General features: G+C 46.7%; 1 protein-coding gene across 2 annotated transcripts in view; it reads left to right on the top strand.

The window, feature by feature from the left end:
• The window catches only part of wrap53 (WD repeat containing, antisense to TP53), a 46150-nt gene that overhangs the window by 9716 nt on the left and 19620 nt on the right, over nucleotides 1-16814 (top strand). For both annotated transcript variants that reach the window (XM_072258442.1, XM_072258443.1), the window contains exon 4: nucleotides 11647-11745. In XM_072258442.1, coding sequence (XP_072114543.1) covers nucleotides 11647-11745 — 99 coding nt within the window. The remainder of the gene's footprint in view (nucleotides 1-11646; nucleotides 11746-16814) is intronic.

The raw sequence follows: 16814 nt of genomic DNA, 5'->3' as shown, positions 1-16814 counted from the left end.
ACGATCTCCATCGTCACAGGCGCACCACGAGGCTGTGTGCTTAGCCCCCTGCTCCACTCACTTTACACTTATGACTGAGTGGCTAAGCACGGCTCCAATGCCATATTTAAGTTTTCTGAAAACACCACCGTCGTTGACCAAGTCATATGTGATGATTCAGCATTTGAGAGGGAAATTGAAAATCTGACTGGTGACACAACAGCCTCTTACCAAGGAGTTGATTATTGACTTCAGGAGGAGGAAACTGGAGGCCCATGAGCCAGTCCTCATCGGGGAATCAGACGTGGAGAGGGTCAGTAACTTTCATAGTCATACTTTATTGATCCCGGGGGAAATAGGTTTTCGTTACAGTTGCACCATAAATAATAAATAATAAAACCATAAATAATTAAATAGTAATATGTAAATTATGCCAGGAAATAAGTTCAGGACCAGCCTATTGGCTCAGGGTGTCTGACCCTCCAAGGGAGGAGTTGTAAAGTTTGATGGCCACCGCCAGGAATGACTTCCTATGATGCTCGGTGTTGCATCTCGGTGGAATGAGTCTCTGGCTGAATGTACTCCTGTGCCCAACCAGTACATTATGTAGTGGATGGGAGACAACTTTAAATTTATTATAAATAAATTCTGTTATTTCCTAAATAATAAATATGATTTCATGAGTTATATCCTCAGCCCAGTACTTAAGTGACATTACAAAGAAAGCACGGCAGCGCCTCTGCTTAGAAGTTTGAAAAGATTTGGCATGACATCCAAAACTTAGGCAAACTTCTGTAGTGGAGAGTATATTGACTATTTGCATCATGGCCTGGTATGGAAACACCAATGCCCTTGAACGGAAATTGCTGCAAAAAGTAGTGGAACACAAGCACAAGAAAATCTGCAGATGCTGGAAATTCAATCAACACACACAAAATGCTGGAGGAACTCAGCAAGCCAAGCAGCATTGATGGAAAAGGATAAACAGTCAACATTTTGGGCCAAGACACTCTTTCAGGACTGGATAAAAAGATTGAAGGTGGGGGTAAGGGGGGAAGTAGTGGATACAGCCCATTCCTTCATGGGTAGAGGCTTCCCCATCATTGAGCGCATCTGCGCAGAGCATCACATGAAAGTCGTATGCATCATGGGACATGCTCTCTTGTCGTTGCTGTCATCAGGAAGAAGGTACAGGAGTCTCAGGAACAGTTATTACCCTTCAACCATCAGGCTCTTAAGCCAGAGGGGGTAACTTCACTCGCCCCCATCACTGAATTTTTCCCACAACCAGTGGACTCACTTTCAAGGACTCTTCATCTCATGTTCTTGATATTTATTGCTTATTTGTATATTATTATTATTATTTCTTTCTTTTAGATTTGCAGAGTTTGTTGTCTTTTCCACGTTGGTGGTTGTTCATCCTGGTGGTGCGGTCTTTCATTGATTTTAATGCGTTTCTTGGATTTATTGAGTATGCCTGCAGGAAAGTGAATCTCAGGGATGTATATGGTGACGTGTATGTACTTTGAGAATAATTTTACTTTGAACTTTGAAACCCACACGGTGACAGGGAGAATGTAAAAAGTCCTGACAGATGGCAACCAAAACTAAAACCTGATTGTAATAGTATTATGATAACCGCTTATTCTACCCCCTTGCAGCTTTCGATCCTCGTGTCTGCTGCTATCTGCCTGGAGTTTCAAGTTGAAGTTTATTGTTATCTGACTGCATATACTGTGTACTACCAAATGAAACAGCATTCCTCCAGACCATGTTGCACCCGCACAACATGTATCACACACAGCACATACGCCAAAATATTATGCTATAAATAAGTAAATAAAATATTATTAAAATTGCATGTAGTAAAGCGCAGCACGGGTAAACCGTAAACAGCTCACTGTCTTAGGGTATTCATTAGTCTCACAGCCTGAGGGGAAGAAGCTGTTACCCAATCAGACAACTGTGGTCCTGATGCTTCTGTACCTCCTTCCTGGGGGCAGATTGTGGGATGGGTGGTAGAGATCCTCAACAGTGCTTTGTGCCCTTCGTCCCAGTAAATGTCACAAATAGAGGGGTGGGATCCTTTCAGCGGTCCGATGCCTTGCAGCTTCCATACCACACACTGATGCAGCCAGACAGGATACTTTCAATGGTGCTCCTGTTGAAAGTTGTTAGAATGGAGCAGGGAGCCTCGCATACCTCAGTCTCCTCAGAAGGTGTAGACACTGCTGTGCCTTCTTGAGTAGTGAGGGGATGTTGTGGGTCCAGGATAGTTAGTCTGCTATGTGCACACCAAGGAACTTTGTGCTCTTCGCTTTCTCCACGTTGGAGTCGTTGATGTGCAATGGAGAGTAGTCGACCTGCACCTTCCCAAAGTCCACAATTAAGTCTTTTGTTTTGTCTACGTTGAAACTTAAACTGTTGTTCTTGCACCATTTGACAAGCCTCTCTACCACCTCTCTGTATGTCGTTTTATCACTGTCGTGTCATCATTGAGCTTGGAGCAGTTTAAGCTGAATCTGGCAGTGCTGTCATGAGTGAGCAGTGTGAACAGCAGCAGACTAAGCACACAACCCTGGGGGACACTAGTGCTCAGTGTGACAGAGCTTGAGATGTTGCTGCTAACTCAGACTGACTGGGGTCTTTCCATCAATTATCCAAGTTACAGAGAGGGGTGTTAAGTCCCAAAGAGGGATGATCATGTTAAACATCAGGCAGAAATCAGTGAACAACATCCTGGTGTGTGAGGCATTGTCCTCTAGGTGGGTCAGGATGGAGAGGAGGGCCAAGGCTATGGCATCATCAGAGGATAGGTTTGAGTGGTAAGTGAACTGGAAAGGGTCCAAGGTAGATGGAAGGTGGGAATTTATACAATCCATGACCAGCCACTCAAAGCACTTCATTATTGTTGAAGTCAGTGCCACTGGTCAGTAATCGTGTAGGCCAGTTACTGTTGTTCGCTTGGGTACTGGAATGATGGTGGCTGCCCTGAAGCCTGCAGGGACAGTGAACAGTTTTGGAGAGAGATTAAGGATTGCCATTAAGACCTCTGTTAGCTGGGCTGCACAACCCCTCAGCACCTGACCAAGTATATTGTCCAACCTTGCAGGTTTACCATGGCTGGGATCCTCCTCACCTCGGCTGCAGCCAGTTCCTCAGGAAGAGAGGAGGATTTTCTCGATGTCACGTCATTCAGTTAATCAAATCATGCATAGAAAGCATTCACCGTATCAGAAAGATGTGTGTCACTGTAGCTGACACGCAGGATGGACTTGTAATTAGCTATGGCTTATGTGCCAAGTGGCCCCAGTGTCTCAAAGGTGTCTGGCTTTTCTGTGCGTACTTGTGCTTTGCCTTCCCGATGACACAGTAGAGTGCAGCTCTCGCTGACCTTGGAATCATCCTGTTTCCCCCCACCACCAATCTAAAAGCAGTGTCCTGATCCTTAAGCAGTGCACAAACCTCTTCAGTCAGCTGTACTTTCTGGTTTGCCCTGGCAGTGTAGTGTTTAATCACATCAATGTCTTCAATGCACTTTCCTATGTAGCCAGTCACCAATTCCATCTATTCATTAATGTTGATGTGTTGATCATAGGTAACCACCTCCCTGAATATCCAGCCTCTGATTTTGAAGCAGTCCTGCAGCACCTTCTGGCCAGGTCCTAATCACCCTGTGAACTGGTTTGACTTACTTAACCAGAGTGGTCTGTATGCAGGGATTAGTGAAATGGGTATGTGGTTTGAGTATCCAAGTTGAGGGCGGAGGATAGCCTTGTAAGCTTCAAGAGCATTGGTATATACTACATTCTGTCCTCTGTTTGTGAAGTTGACCTGCTAGAGCTCTGGCAGGATTGATTTTAAGTTGGCATGATTGAAGTCACCAGTGACAATGAAGACAGCATCGGGGTGAGTGGCTTTGAGGTTGCAGATTGTGCTGTAAAGATCCTGCAACGCTTCCCTGGAACTAGCACCGGGTGGGGGGGAGGGGGGGGGATGGAAACAGCAAAAATGACAATGGCGTGAACTCCCACGGTAAATAGAATAGCCTGCACTTCACCATTAAAAATTCTATCTGCGGTGAACAGTGGGCCATTAATACCGCGCCGTTCACCACCAGTTCTTATTGATCTCCTCCACGTGTCTTGCTGAAGGTTACTGCATATCTGTCTGCTCAAAAGGAGATTACGCTTTCTAGCTAGACGGCCGAGTCTGGAATGGTGCCTTGAAGCCAAGAGTGCAACAGTCCCTCATATCCCATTGGTTCAGGCGCAGACGTCGGTAATCCAGTTTATTTCCCAGAGATGAGAAGTTAGCAAGTAGAATTGACCTACAGAGATCCGCTTTGAGTCTCAATTTAATACCAGCACATTTACCGTGCTTCTGCTTTCAAGCTCACTGCTTCCGATGGACCCTTCCCTGTGTAGCTGTAATACACTGCGGTACCTCTCCATGCGGTAATACACAACTTCGCAGCACCTTCATTATTTCACTTGCTAGCAAGGTAGACTTGCAGATTTTAGTGTTCTCAATGTTCAGCAGTGTTTCTCGGTCATAGAAAAGGTGAACAGGACAAGTAATTTCACCATTGGTTGGAGCCAGAGTGGCCACTGCAACTGCACACGCCATCTTGTGATGTAATTTGTACATTCAAGAGTGACCCTATGGATCTCCCTGTACATGCTCCTCTTTCCTCCCAAGTTGAAGGTGGTAGGATAATGGATGGTGTAAATTGTCCCTGGTATGTAGGTGACTGTTAGATCAGGGGGAGTTGATGGGAGAAGGTTTATGTGGATATTTGGCAATCAACATGGAATAGATGGGTTGAAGGCAGTTTCTGTGCTGTCTGACTATAATATAATAGGTTGTCAGTCGTCCAGATGGAGCGTGGAGCCTGATCTCTGGAAAGTTTGCTCAGTTTCCCAACTAGCCATCTCTGAGAGGTCCCTCCTGTGAGGCCTGCAAAGAGAGCACGTTCCTGTTCGCCCCCTGGCCAGCATCCAAGGTCACTCCACTGATGACATGCAAGCTTTGTATGTGTGACAAGTTGATGCCACTCAACACCAGGTCGTTGTTCCATAAAACACTCCAGTTCGACCTTGAAACTTAGCCCTGGCATTGGCAGACGGCTGCAGTAAACACAAACAAGATGCAAGGCACGGGAAGAGGCAGTTTGACCCATCACTCAAGTCCCTTTCCTAAAAAACTCAGCAAGGAGGGCAGCTTCTGTTTGTATTGTCGCTTCCTTTGTCTGCTCACTCCTCATAGGAGCCAATCTGGTTAATATAATTTTCTCACCCTTGGCTCCATCTTGAAGTTCTCACTGACAGTTCTCTACTCGAGACCCAATGAACGTTTGTAGAATGCTGCTGGTTGTCTCCTTCCCTACCGTTTAATGGCTCTGTGTCTATACTTGCTGGAGTATGAGAGGGGATCTCGTTGAAACCTACCAAATATTGAAAGGCTTCCTTAGGTAGATGGTGCTAGGGAAACAGTGACAACTTGCTGGCGGAAAACACAACTATTACTTTATTACGCACACTTTTCCCTCAGAAAACAATCACTGAAATCAACGGCCTGTAACTTCCCTTTCGGAGCTGAGTTTTTGAACCACCTGTACGACCTGACATTTTTTCTGGAAATAGAACACACAGAACAGTACAACACAGTACAGGCCCTTCGGCCCACAATGTTGTGCCAACCCTCAAACCCTGCCTCCCATATAACCCCCTACCTTAAATTCCTCCATATGCCTGTCTAGTAGTCTCTTAAATTTCACTAGTGCATCTGCCTCCACCACTGACTCAGGCAGTGCATTCCACGCACCAACCACTCTCTGAGTAAAAACCCTTCCTCAAATATCCCCCTTGAACTTCCCACCCCTTACCTTAAGGTCATGTCCTCTGGTATTGAGCAGTGGTGCCCTGGGGAAGAGGCGCTGGCTGTCCACTCTATTAATATCCTCTTAATATCTTGTATACTTCTATCGTGTCTCTTCTCATTCTCCTTCTCTCCGGAGAGTAAAGCCCTAGCTCCCTTAATCTCTGATCATAATGCATACTCTCTAAACCAGGCAGCATCCTGGTAAATCTCCTCTGTACCCTTTTCAATGCTTCCACATCCTTCCTATAGTGAAGCGACCAGAACTAGACACGGTACTCCAAGTGTGGCCTAACCAGAGTTTTATAGAGCTGCGTCATTACCCCGCGACTCTTAAACTCTATCCCTGGAGTTATGAAAGCTAACACTCCATAAGCTTTCTTAACTACTCTATCTACCCGTGAGGCAACTTTCAGGAATCTGTGGACATGTACTCCCAGATCCCTCTGCTCCTCCACACTTCCAAGTATCCTACCATTTACTTTGTACTCTGCTTTGGAGTTTGTCCTTCCAAAGTGTACCACCTCACACTTCTCCGGGTTGAACTCCATCTGCCACTTCTCAGCCCATTTCTGCATCTTACCAATGTCTCTCTGCAATCTGCGACAATCCCTTTACACTATCCACAACACCACTAACTTTTGTGTCGTCTGCAAACTTGCCAACCCACCCTTCTACCCCTTACATCCAGGTCTTTAATAAAAATCACGAAAAGTAGAGGTACCAGAACTGATCCTTACAGGACACCACTAGTCACAACCCTCCAATCTGAATGTACTCCCTCCACCACCACCCTCTGCTTTCTGCAGGCAAGCCAATTCTGAATCCACCTGGCCAAACTTCCCTGGAACCCATTCCTTCTGACTTTCTGAATAAGCCTACCGTGTGGAACCTTGTCAAATGCCTTACTAAAATCCATATAGATCACATCCGCTGCACTACCCTCATCTATATGCCTGGTCACCTCCTCAAAGAACTCTATCAGGCTTGTTAGACACGATCTGCCCTTCACAAAGCCATGCTGACTACCCCTGATCAGACCATGATTTTCTAAATGCCCATAGATCCTATCTCTAAGAATCTTTTCCAACAGCTTCATTGAAGTATTCATTGAGGACCTCGCTCACTTCCACAGCCTCCAGGCACATCTTCCCACCTTTATATCTAATCGGTCCTATCTTCACTCCTGTCATGCTTTTGTTCTTCACATAATTGAAGAATGCCTTGGGGTTTTCCTTTACCCTACTCGCCAAGGCCTTCTCATGCCCCCTTCTTGCTCTCCTCGGCCCCTTCTTAAGCTCCTTTCTTGCTACCCTATATTCTTCAATAGACCCATCTGATCCTTGCTTCCTAAACCTCATGTATGCTGCCGCCTTCCACCTGACTAGATTCTCCACCTCACTTGTCACCCAAGGTTCCTTCACCCTACCATTCTTTATCTTCCTCACCGCGACAAATTTATCCCTAACATCCTGCAAGAAATCTCCAAACATCGACCACATGTCCATAGTACATTTCCCTGCAAAAACATCATCCCAATTCACACCTACAAGTTCTCGCCTTATAGCCTCATAATTTGCCCTTCCCCAATTAAAAATTTTCCTGTCCTCTCTGATTCTGTCCTTTTCCATGATAATGTTAAAGGCCAGGGAGCGGTGGTCACTGGTCACTGTCCCCCAGATGCTCACCCACTGAGAGATCTGTGACCTGACCCGTTTGTTACCTAATACTAGATCTAGTGTGGGATCCCCCCTAGTCGGCCTGTCAACATACTGTGACAGGAATCCATCCAACTCTGCCCCGTCTAAACCATTGGAACAAATCAGGTGCCAATCAATATTAGGGAAGTTAAAGTCACTTATGATAACAACCCTGTTATTTTTGCACCTTTCCAAAATCTGCCTCCCAATCTGCTCCTCTGTATCTCTGCTGCTACCAGGCGGCCTATAGAATACCCCCAATAGAGTAACTGCTCCCTTCCTGTACCTGACTTCTACCGATTCTGACTCAAAAAAGGATCCTGCTATATTACCCACCCTTTCTGTAGCTGTAATAGTATCCCTGACCAGTAATGCCATCCCTCCTCCCCTTCCCCCCCCTCTATCCCTTTTAAAGCACTGAAATCCAGGAATATTGAGAATCCATTCCTGCCCTGGTGCCAGCCAAGTCTCTGTAATGGCCACTACATCATAATTCCATGTATGTATCCAAACTCTCAGTTCATCGCCTTTAATCTGCTCCATTAATCTGCTGGCTTTTTAAACTCTCCCGCTGTCTCACAGGCTGACTTTTTACAGTGTAAACTGAAGTCTCAAAGGTGCAGGACATTTTCATTATGGCGTATATGGGCCGAATCAAAACAGCTGGGCCCAAGAGTGGGGAATAACCCAGTGTTTGGCCATTGCTGGAGCAGACGAGACGATTTGAAGCAGCAGAACTGAAGCAAGCCAGTTAAGGCGGAAGGGCCCAGGATGGAGAGCAAGGAAGAACCTGCTGTTTGGTTGAATTAAGCACTGGGTCAGATTGGAAAGGTCGAGAACGGGCTGGATCGAGCCTGTAGGGCCCAGGACCGAGAGCAAGGAATGATCAGAGGTTTGGCCGATTTAAATACGGACCAGACTTGAACAGGTTAGGGTGTCAGGGCCAGATGCGAAGGCCGGGCCAGTGTTCAGCTCACTGCTCCGTGAGGTTTACTCGTCTCTGCATTGAACTAGGCCTGTGGCTGCAACTAATGGGCTCCTGGATTGTCTGTGACTGGTTTTGTGGCTGTGGACTCACGTTCGTGACCTTCAGTTCTGAATGTTACTTCCTTATTTTTATTGTTTGCATGATTTGTTTTTTTTCTGCACATTGGATGTTGTTTCTTTGGGTTTCTTTGTTTTGTGTTTGCCTGAAAGGAGACACATCTCGGGGTTGTATATAGTATACCTACTTCAAATGTACTTTGAACTTCCAGTGGGCATGCAGAAGATGTTTCCTATTGTGAGGTGTCTAGGACCAGAGTGGAGGGACAGAGATGAGGAATTTCTTTAGCCAGAGGATAGTGAATCTGTGGAATTCATTGCCACAGATGGCTGTGGAGGCCAAGTCATTGGGTATTTTGTGTTACGTACCCCGTAACTGGGTTGCCAAACCAGCAGAAATGGACCACTCAGTTGGAGTCTGGATTACTGGAACTAAGAAAGTTTTATTAAAGAAATAAGCAACACAGTACTCTAATAGTAAGGGTATAAATGCAACAGGTTAGCAATGAATAAACACACATGTACACAGAACTAGGATAATAGGATCAATCAAGCTCTATCGCAGTCTAGGGGTAAAATGTTCAATCACAAGTGACAGAGTTCAGTTTAATTCAGTTCGCAGTAGTCGCCGTTGTGTCGTTGGGGAGAGAGAGAGAGAATGAATGAATATGCAAATCAGATTCCAAACAGACCTTCGATATTCCTCGCAGTTAGCTTTCGGGCGAGCCCTTTGTAATATCTTCTGAGGTCACCGACTGTGACCCCTCCGTTCCAGATACGATCGTTCCTCTGCGGTGAACCCGGCACCCAGGCAAAGGTGGACACACACACCAGGTTCCCGCCGACCGTATCTTTCCACCCTGTGCGTCTATGGCTGGTCCCGCGATCAGTCCTCCAAAAACTCCCACCGACTTGTGGGGGGCACACCGCTTCCAGGGTCTCGTTACCTCGTGGTGTCGTGTGTGGTGTCTTAGCGAACCTGCCCCTTTTTATCCCCCTGCTGGGGTATCGCCTGTCCATCACACTTCAAACAGTTCAGGGTTCAAAAGGAGCCGGTCTTGACAATATTCAGTCCGGTGTCTCCTTCCGTTAAACTCTCTCGTCTCTTCATTAACATTTCCAAATGCTGCTCCATTGTCTTACTTATCTCTCTCTCCTGAAGACAAGTGGTAGATCAACTGTTGATCCCACTGGTGCCAGCACAGGACAGTTAACATCTTAGTCTATGTGTACTTTTGTAACCCTCTTTCGTCACATTTGAAAGCAGAGGTTCTTGATTAATCATGGTGTCAAACGTTACGGAGAGAAGGCAGGAGAACGGGGTTGAGAGGGAGAATATATCAGCCATGATCAAATGGCTGACTCAATGGGTCGAATGGCCTAATTCTGTTCCTATGTCTTGTGGTCTTTCATGTGGCAAAATCGGAAATGGTTAAGCTGGCAAATTTTTATTTTTAGTTTAACCAGCACCATGGGCCTGAGGGAAAGTAGGAATGTAAATTGTTTTTGGTTACTTGTGGTGGGGGGGAACATTTGTTGAGGTAAACTAGGCACTTTATACCATCCTTTATTAACTTCAGAGTCCCAAACTGTTTTACAGCAAACTTTGATGCACAACTATCGAAATATTGGAGATTTGTGACTGTAAAATGGAGTCTGAGGGGCTTTGTATGTGTCTGCACATAGCAAATTCCCACAGACACCACTTTAAAGATCAGGTTAATGAGGGGGTGAAATATTAGGGCGTCAGACCAAGTACAGTATGTATACAGGCCCTTCGGCCCAATTTGTCCACACTGATTACAGTGCACCCTGTTCCCCCCAATTTCCTCTGTTCAGCCCATTTCCCTCCGAGACCACCCCCTACATGTACCCATCCAGGTGCTACTTCAATGATACTGTTGTAGCTGCCAAAGCCACTTCCTTTGGCAGCTCACTCTGTGTACTCACCACCATGGGCAGCATGGTAGGGTAGTGGTTAGCACAGGGTTTTACAGTACCAGTGACCCAAGTTCAATCCCTGCCACTACCTGCAAGGAGTTTGTATGTTCTCCCTGTGACCACATGGGCTTCCTCCAGATGTTCCAGTTTCCTTCCATAGTCCAAAGTCATACTGGTTGGTAGGTCGTAAATTGTCCCGTGATTAGGCTTGGATTAAATCGGGGTTGCTGGGTGGTGCGGTTTGAAGAGCAGCCGGAGGGGCCTATTCCGTGCTGTATCTCAAAAAAGAAAAATACATAAATAAACAGAACATAGGTCCTTTGGCCCACAGTGTTGTACCATCCTTTCAACCTACTCTTAAGATCAATCTAACCCTTTCTTACTCCGTAGCCCTCTATTTTTCTATGATCCATGCACCTATCTAAGAGTGTCTTAAATGTCCTCAATGTATCTAGCCGTTGTTGACTGTCAGGTTTCTTCCCCCACCCGCCCCAAATCTATGCCACCTTGTTTTGTTCACCCCTACTCTGGGGGAGGGGCCATTGTCCCTGGTTGGAGAGCTTCCCCAGCTTATCTTGGGGTCATACATCAGCAGACAAATTCCCCTCCAAAAGGAGTGCCTCTGGTGGTACAGCATTCCACCACGATAGCACCAGGGGTATCAGCCTGGATTAATTCCAAAGCATGAACACTTCACGTGTGGGAAATCTAATATAAAATAATGCTCAGCACATCAGGCAGTGTCTGTGGAGAGGAAACCAGAGGTCATCATCTTGACGCACTAACTCTGTTTCTCTCTCCATAGGTGCTGCCTGACCCAGCGAGCATTTTCAGTACTCATGCCCTCCAGGCGCTGGGGTAGGCCTCGAACCCACAACCATCTAACTGGGTGAGTCTGCTGCCCACCAGTAATTCTCCACACTGTTCTCCTCAGACACCATCCATTGACAAGGCAACGCCATAGTTCTGGGTGATTTAATCGATGACTATACTTCATGCAGACAGCTCTGTGGATATAGCAGGTGCAGGTTGGGGGGTTTACCGGAAGTATTCTTCTCGCCGAGTGGAGTGTGACTGAGTCCGTTGTTTCTGCTACATTCAGCCAGGTTGAATACGATTTTAGCCGTGAGCCCCGGTTCCTGGTGGGCGCCTGGGAAGAGTACACTGGCGTGGCGGAAAATTTCCTGAAAGGATGCAAGTGGTAAGCGGCTGAAAGGAAACTCCACCCCATATGGTCCCCCCCCCCCCAATCCAGTCCACCTCTCCAAACTACACTTTGTGGCCACTTCATTGGGTACACCTGCACAGCTGTCCGTTAATGCAGTTATCTAATCAGCCAATCATGTGGCATCAATTCGGTGCATAAAAGCATGCGGACATGGTGAAGGGTTTCAGATGTTCGGACCAAACATCAGAATGGGGGAAGGAATGAGATCTAAGGGACTTTGACCATAGAAAGATTGTTGGTGCCAGACAGGGTGGTTTGAGTATTTCAGAAACTGCTGATTTCCTGGGATTTTCACACACAACCGTCTCTAGAGTTTACAGAGAATGGTACAAGAAACAAAAAAACATCCAGTGAGCAGCAGTTCTATGGGCAAAAGTCCCTTGTTAATGAGAGAGGTCAGAGGGGAATAGTCACAACTGGTTCAAGCTGATAGGAAGGCGACAGTAACTCGAATAACCACACGTGACAACAGTGGTGTGTAGAAGAGCATCTCTGAACACACAGCACATTGACCTTGGAAGTGGATGGATTACAGCAACAGAAGACCATGCCAGGTTCCACTCCTGTACCTAATAAAGTGGTCACTGAGGTATGTACCCATTTCACCGTCCCTTTCTTACAGTGGCCCCTGTGAGAGCTTGCTGTGCACAGTAAGCTCCCACAGACTCCTTTTACTTCTTCAACATATCCCCTCGCACCCACCTGCCTCCCCCCCCTCTCATTTTCCATTCTTTATTCTGGTTCCCTTCTCACCCCTAATCTCCTCATCTGTCCATGGCCTTCCTCTGGATGCCCTCCTCCTTCCTTTTCTTCCATGGTCAACTTTCTTCTCTTATCAGATTCCTCCTTCTGCCCTTTACTCTTCCAATTACCACCTCCCAGCTTCTTACTTCATCGCCTCTCACCCCTTACCTGGTCTCACCCATCACGTTCCAACCTGTACTCATTCTGTCCTCCCAAAACCCCCCCCCACCTCCCATATTACTCTGGCTTCTTCCCCCTTCCTTTCCAGACCTCAGCACGAAACAAACATCAACTGTTATTCCCCTGCATAAATGCTGCTTGACCTGCTGAGTTTCTACAGATCTTTGAGTGTGTTCATCAAGATTTCCAGCATTCTGTTACATGTGTGTGTGTGTGTTCGTGTCCGTTCCAGTGTTTCGGTAACTGAGCATCAAGATTTGCTGTGAAACAGTTTGGATCTCCATAGTTTATCAAGAATGGTTAAAAGTGGCCAGTTTACCTCAGCAAATGTTTTTTTCCAGCTAACCAGAAACAAATCCTATCACTTGCCAGCTTCTCCCTCCACCCCCCACACCTTATTCTGGCTTCTTCCCCCTTCCCTTCCAGTCCTGATGAAGGATCTCAGCACGAAACAAAGGCTGTTCATTCCTCTGCAGAGATGCTATTTGACCTGCTGAGTTCCTGCAGCAGATTTTAACAATCCTTCAGGTCCACTTTACTGGTTAAAGTAAAAATAATACTGAATTGGGGGGAGCATATTGGGTAGGGTTCACAGGTAAGATGCCCGATCTGACCATCTGATCAGAATCAGGTTTAGGATCACTATTGTATGTTTTGCAGCAGCAGTACAGTACTTATTTAGATTCAAGATTCAAAGATTCAAAAAACTTTACTGTCATTCTAACCGTACATCAGCTCTGCAGGGCAGAATGAGACAGCGTTTCTCAGGAGCAGTGCAATCATAAGATAACAAACGCAACGCTAAGTAATAAACATAGCAATAATTAGTAAAACGCAACAGCCACATGTCAGTTAAAATCAAGTTATAGGTGTCCAGTGCAAGTTAAAAGTGTCCAAAGCAGAGTCAGGTGGAGCAGCTATTTAGCAGTCTGACGGCCTGTGGGAGGAAGCTGTTTAGTAGCCTTGTGGTTTTAGTTTTGATGCTCCTGTATCGTTTGCCTGATGGCAGAAGAACAAACAGTTCATGGAGAGGGTGTGAGGGGTCTTTAATGATGTACTGTGTCTTCTGGAGGCATCGACTCTGAAAGAGGTCTTGGACAGAAGGTAGGGAGACCCCAACTTGAGTCCTTAGCTCCCAGTGGAGCATCGGCCATCGAAGACCTCCATCTTCATTGTCCTCTGAAGTCAGTGGTATGATTTGAGTTCATCAACCCTTCTGCTATTCGTTGGCCTATACAGCTTCACCAGAGCCCTGTTGCCCGGCCTTACTCATTTCCACCTCGCACGATGGGGTTGTAGGGTTGGAACTCAAGAAGCACCAGCAGTACAGCACAAGGCATAAAAAATTACTCTTAAGTTACAATAAAAATAAACGGTGCAAAAGAGAAATAACAAAGTGGTGTTCATGGGATCATGAACCGTACAGAAAGCTGATGGCAGAGAGTAAGAGGCTGTCCTAAAACTCGTCAGGGTGGTTCGTGAAGGAAGATAAATGCAATATTAGCATTCATTTCGAGAGGACTAGAATGTAAAAGCAAGGATGTAATGCTGAGAGGCTTTATAAGGGATTGGTCAGACGGCATTCGGAGTATTTGTGAGCAGTTTTGGGCTGCTTATCTGAGGAAGGGTGTGCTGGCAGTGGAGAGGATCCAGAGTAGGTTTACGAGAATGATCCTTAGAATGAAAGGGTTAACGAGTGAGCATTTGATTACTTTGGGCCTGTACTCGCTGGAGTTTAGAAGAATGAGGGATTATCCCATTGAAACCTATCGAATATTGAAAGGCCCAGATTGAGTGGATGTGGAGAGGACATCTCCAATGATGGGGGGGATTCAGTAGCCTCGGAATAGAATTTACAGAATCTCTTTAGAACAGAGGTGATTAAATTACAGGTTCAGAGGAGGCTTATTAGAATAATTCCAGTTAATATATGAGGAGCTTTGATGGCCTGGGCCTGTATTCACTAGCTCTTAGAAGAATGAAGAGAGATCTCTTTAAAACCTATTGAATATTGAAAGGCCTAGACAGAGTGGATGTAGAGAGGATGTTTCCTATAGTGGGGGAGTCTAGGACCAGAGGACACAGATAGAGTGGATGTGGAGAGGATGTTTCCTATAGTGGGGGAGTCTAGGACCGGAGGACACAGACAGAGCGGACGTAGAGAGGGTGTTTCCTATAGTGGGGGAGTCTAGGACCGGAGGACACAGACAGAGTGGACGTAGAGAGGGTGTTTCCTATAGTGGGGGAGTCTAGGACCAGAGGACACAGATAGAGTGGATGTGGAGAGGATGTTTCCTATAGTGGGGGAGTCTAGGACCGGAGGACACAGACAGAGTGGACGTAGAGAGGGTGTTTCCTATAGTGGGGGAGTCTAGGACCGGAGGACACAGACAGAGTGGACGTAGAGAGGGTGTTTCCTATAGTGGGGGAGTCTAGGACCAGAGGACACAGATAGAGTGGATGTGGAGAGGATGTTTCCTATAGTGGGGGAGTCTAGGACCGGAGGACACAGACAGAGTGGACGTAGAGAGGGTGTTTCCTATAGTGGGGGAGTCTAGGACCGGAGGACACAGACAGAGTGGACGTAGAGAGGGTGTTTCCTATAGTGGGGGAGTCTAGGACCAGAGGACACAGATAGAGTGGATGTGGAGAGGATGTTTCCTATAGTGGGGGAGTCTAGGACCGGAGGACACAGACAGAGTGGACGTAGAGAGGGTGTTTCCTATAGTGGGGGAGTCTAGGACCGGAGGACACAGACAGAGTGGACGTAGAGAGGGTGTTTCCTATAGTGGGGGAGTCTAGGACCAGAGGACACAGATAGAGTGGATGTGGAGAGGATGTTTCCTATAGTGGGGGAGTCTAGGACCAGAGGACACAGATAGAGTGGATGTGGAGAGGATGTTTCCTATAGTGGGGGAGTCTAGGACCAGTGGACGTAGAGAGGGTGTTTCCTATAGTGGGGGAGTCTAGGACCGGAGGACACAGATAGAATGGACGTAGAGAGGGTGTTTCCTATAGTGGGGGAGTCTAGGACCAGTGGACGTAGAGAGGGTGTTTCCTATAGTGGGGGAGTCTAGGACCAGTGGACGTAGAGAGGGTGTTTCCTATAGTGGGGGAGTCTAGGACCTTATGGCACAGCTTCTGGATAAAAGAACTTCCCTTTAGAACAGAGATGAGGAGGAATTTCATTATCCAGAGAGTGGTGCTGCCTGATCTGAACATCTCTCATTGTCTTCTGTTTTCTGTTCTAAATGGTCATTGTTGATAAAAATAGATTTCTCTCACAAGCAAGAGAGAATCTGCGGGTGCTGGAGATCCAAGCAGCACATGCAAAGTGCTGCAGAAGCTCAGCAGGCCAGGCAACATCTATGGAAAAAAGTACGGTCAACTTTTCAGGCCGACACTCTTCGGCAAGACTGGAGGAGAAAAAAGATGAGTAGATTTAAAAGGGAGGGAGCAAGTGAAGTAAATAGCTGGGAAGTTGATTGGTGAAGGGGATACAAGACTGGTGTAGTAGGAGTCTGATCGGTGGGGATAGAAGGCCATAGAAGAAAGAAAATGGGGGAGGAGCACCAGAGGGAGGTGATGGGCAGGCAAGGAGATAAGGTGAGGGAGGGAAAGGGGGAACGGGGAGGGGGGACCATTTCCGGAAGTTTGAGAAATCAATGTTCGTGCCATCGGGCTGGAGGCTACCCAGACAGAATACGAAGTGTTGTTCCTCCAACCTGACTGTGGCCTCATCGCGACAATAGAGGAGACCATGGATTGACATATTGGAATGGAAAGTGAAATTAAAATGGGTGGTCACTGGGAGATCCTGCTTTTTCTGATGCTCGGCAAAACAGTCTCCCCGATATACAGGAGGCCACACTGGGAGCACAAGACAATAGATAACCCCAACAGACTCACAGGTGAAGTCTCACCTCACCTGGTAGGACTGTTTGGGGCCTAAATGGTAGAGAGAGAGGAGGTGCAGCGCTTGTTCCGCTTGCAAGGATATGTGCCGGGGGAGATCAGTGAGGAGGGAAGGATGGACAAAGGAGTTGTGTAAGGAGCGATCCCTGTGGAAAGAAGATGGGGGTGGGTGGAAGATGTGCTTGATGGTGGGACCCCGTTGG

Source organism: Mobula birostris, chromosome 5, assembly GCF_030028105.1.
Source record: "Mobula birostris isolate sMobBir1 chromosome 5, sMobBir1.hap1, whole genome shotgun sequence".
NCBI classification, from domain to species: domain Eukaryota; kingdom Metazoa; phylum Chordata; class Chondrichthyes; order Myliobatiformes; family Myliobatidae; genus Mobula; species Mobula birostris.
This window is presented reverse-complemented; position numbering and strand designations above follow the sequence as displayed.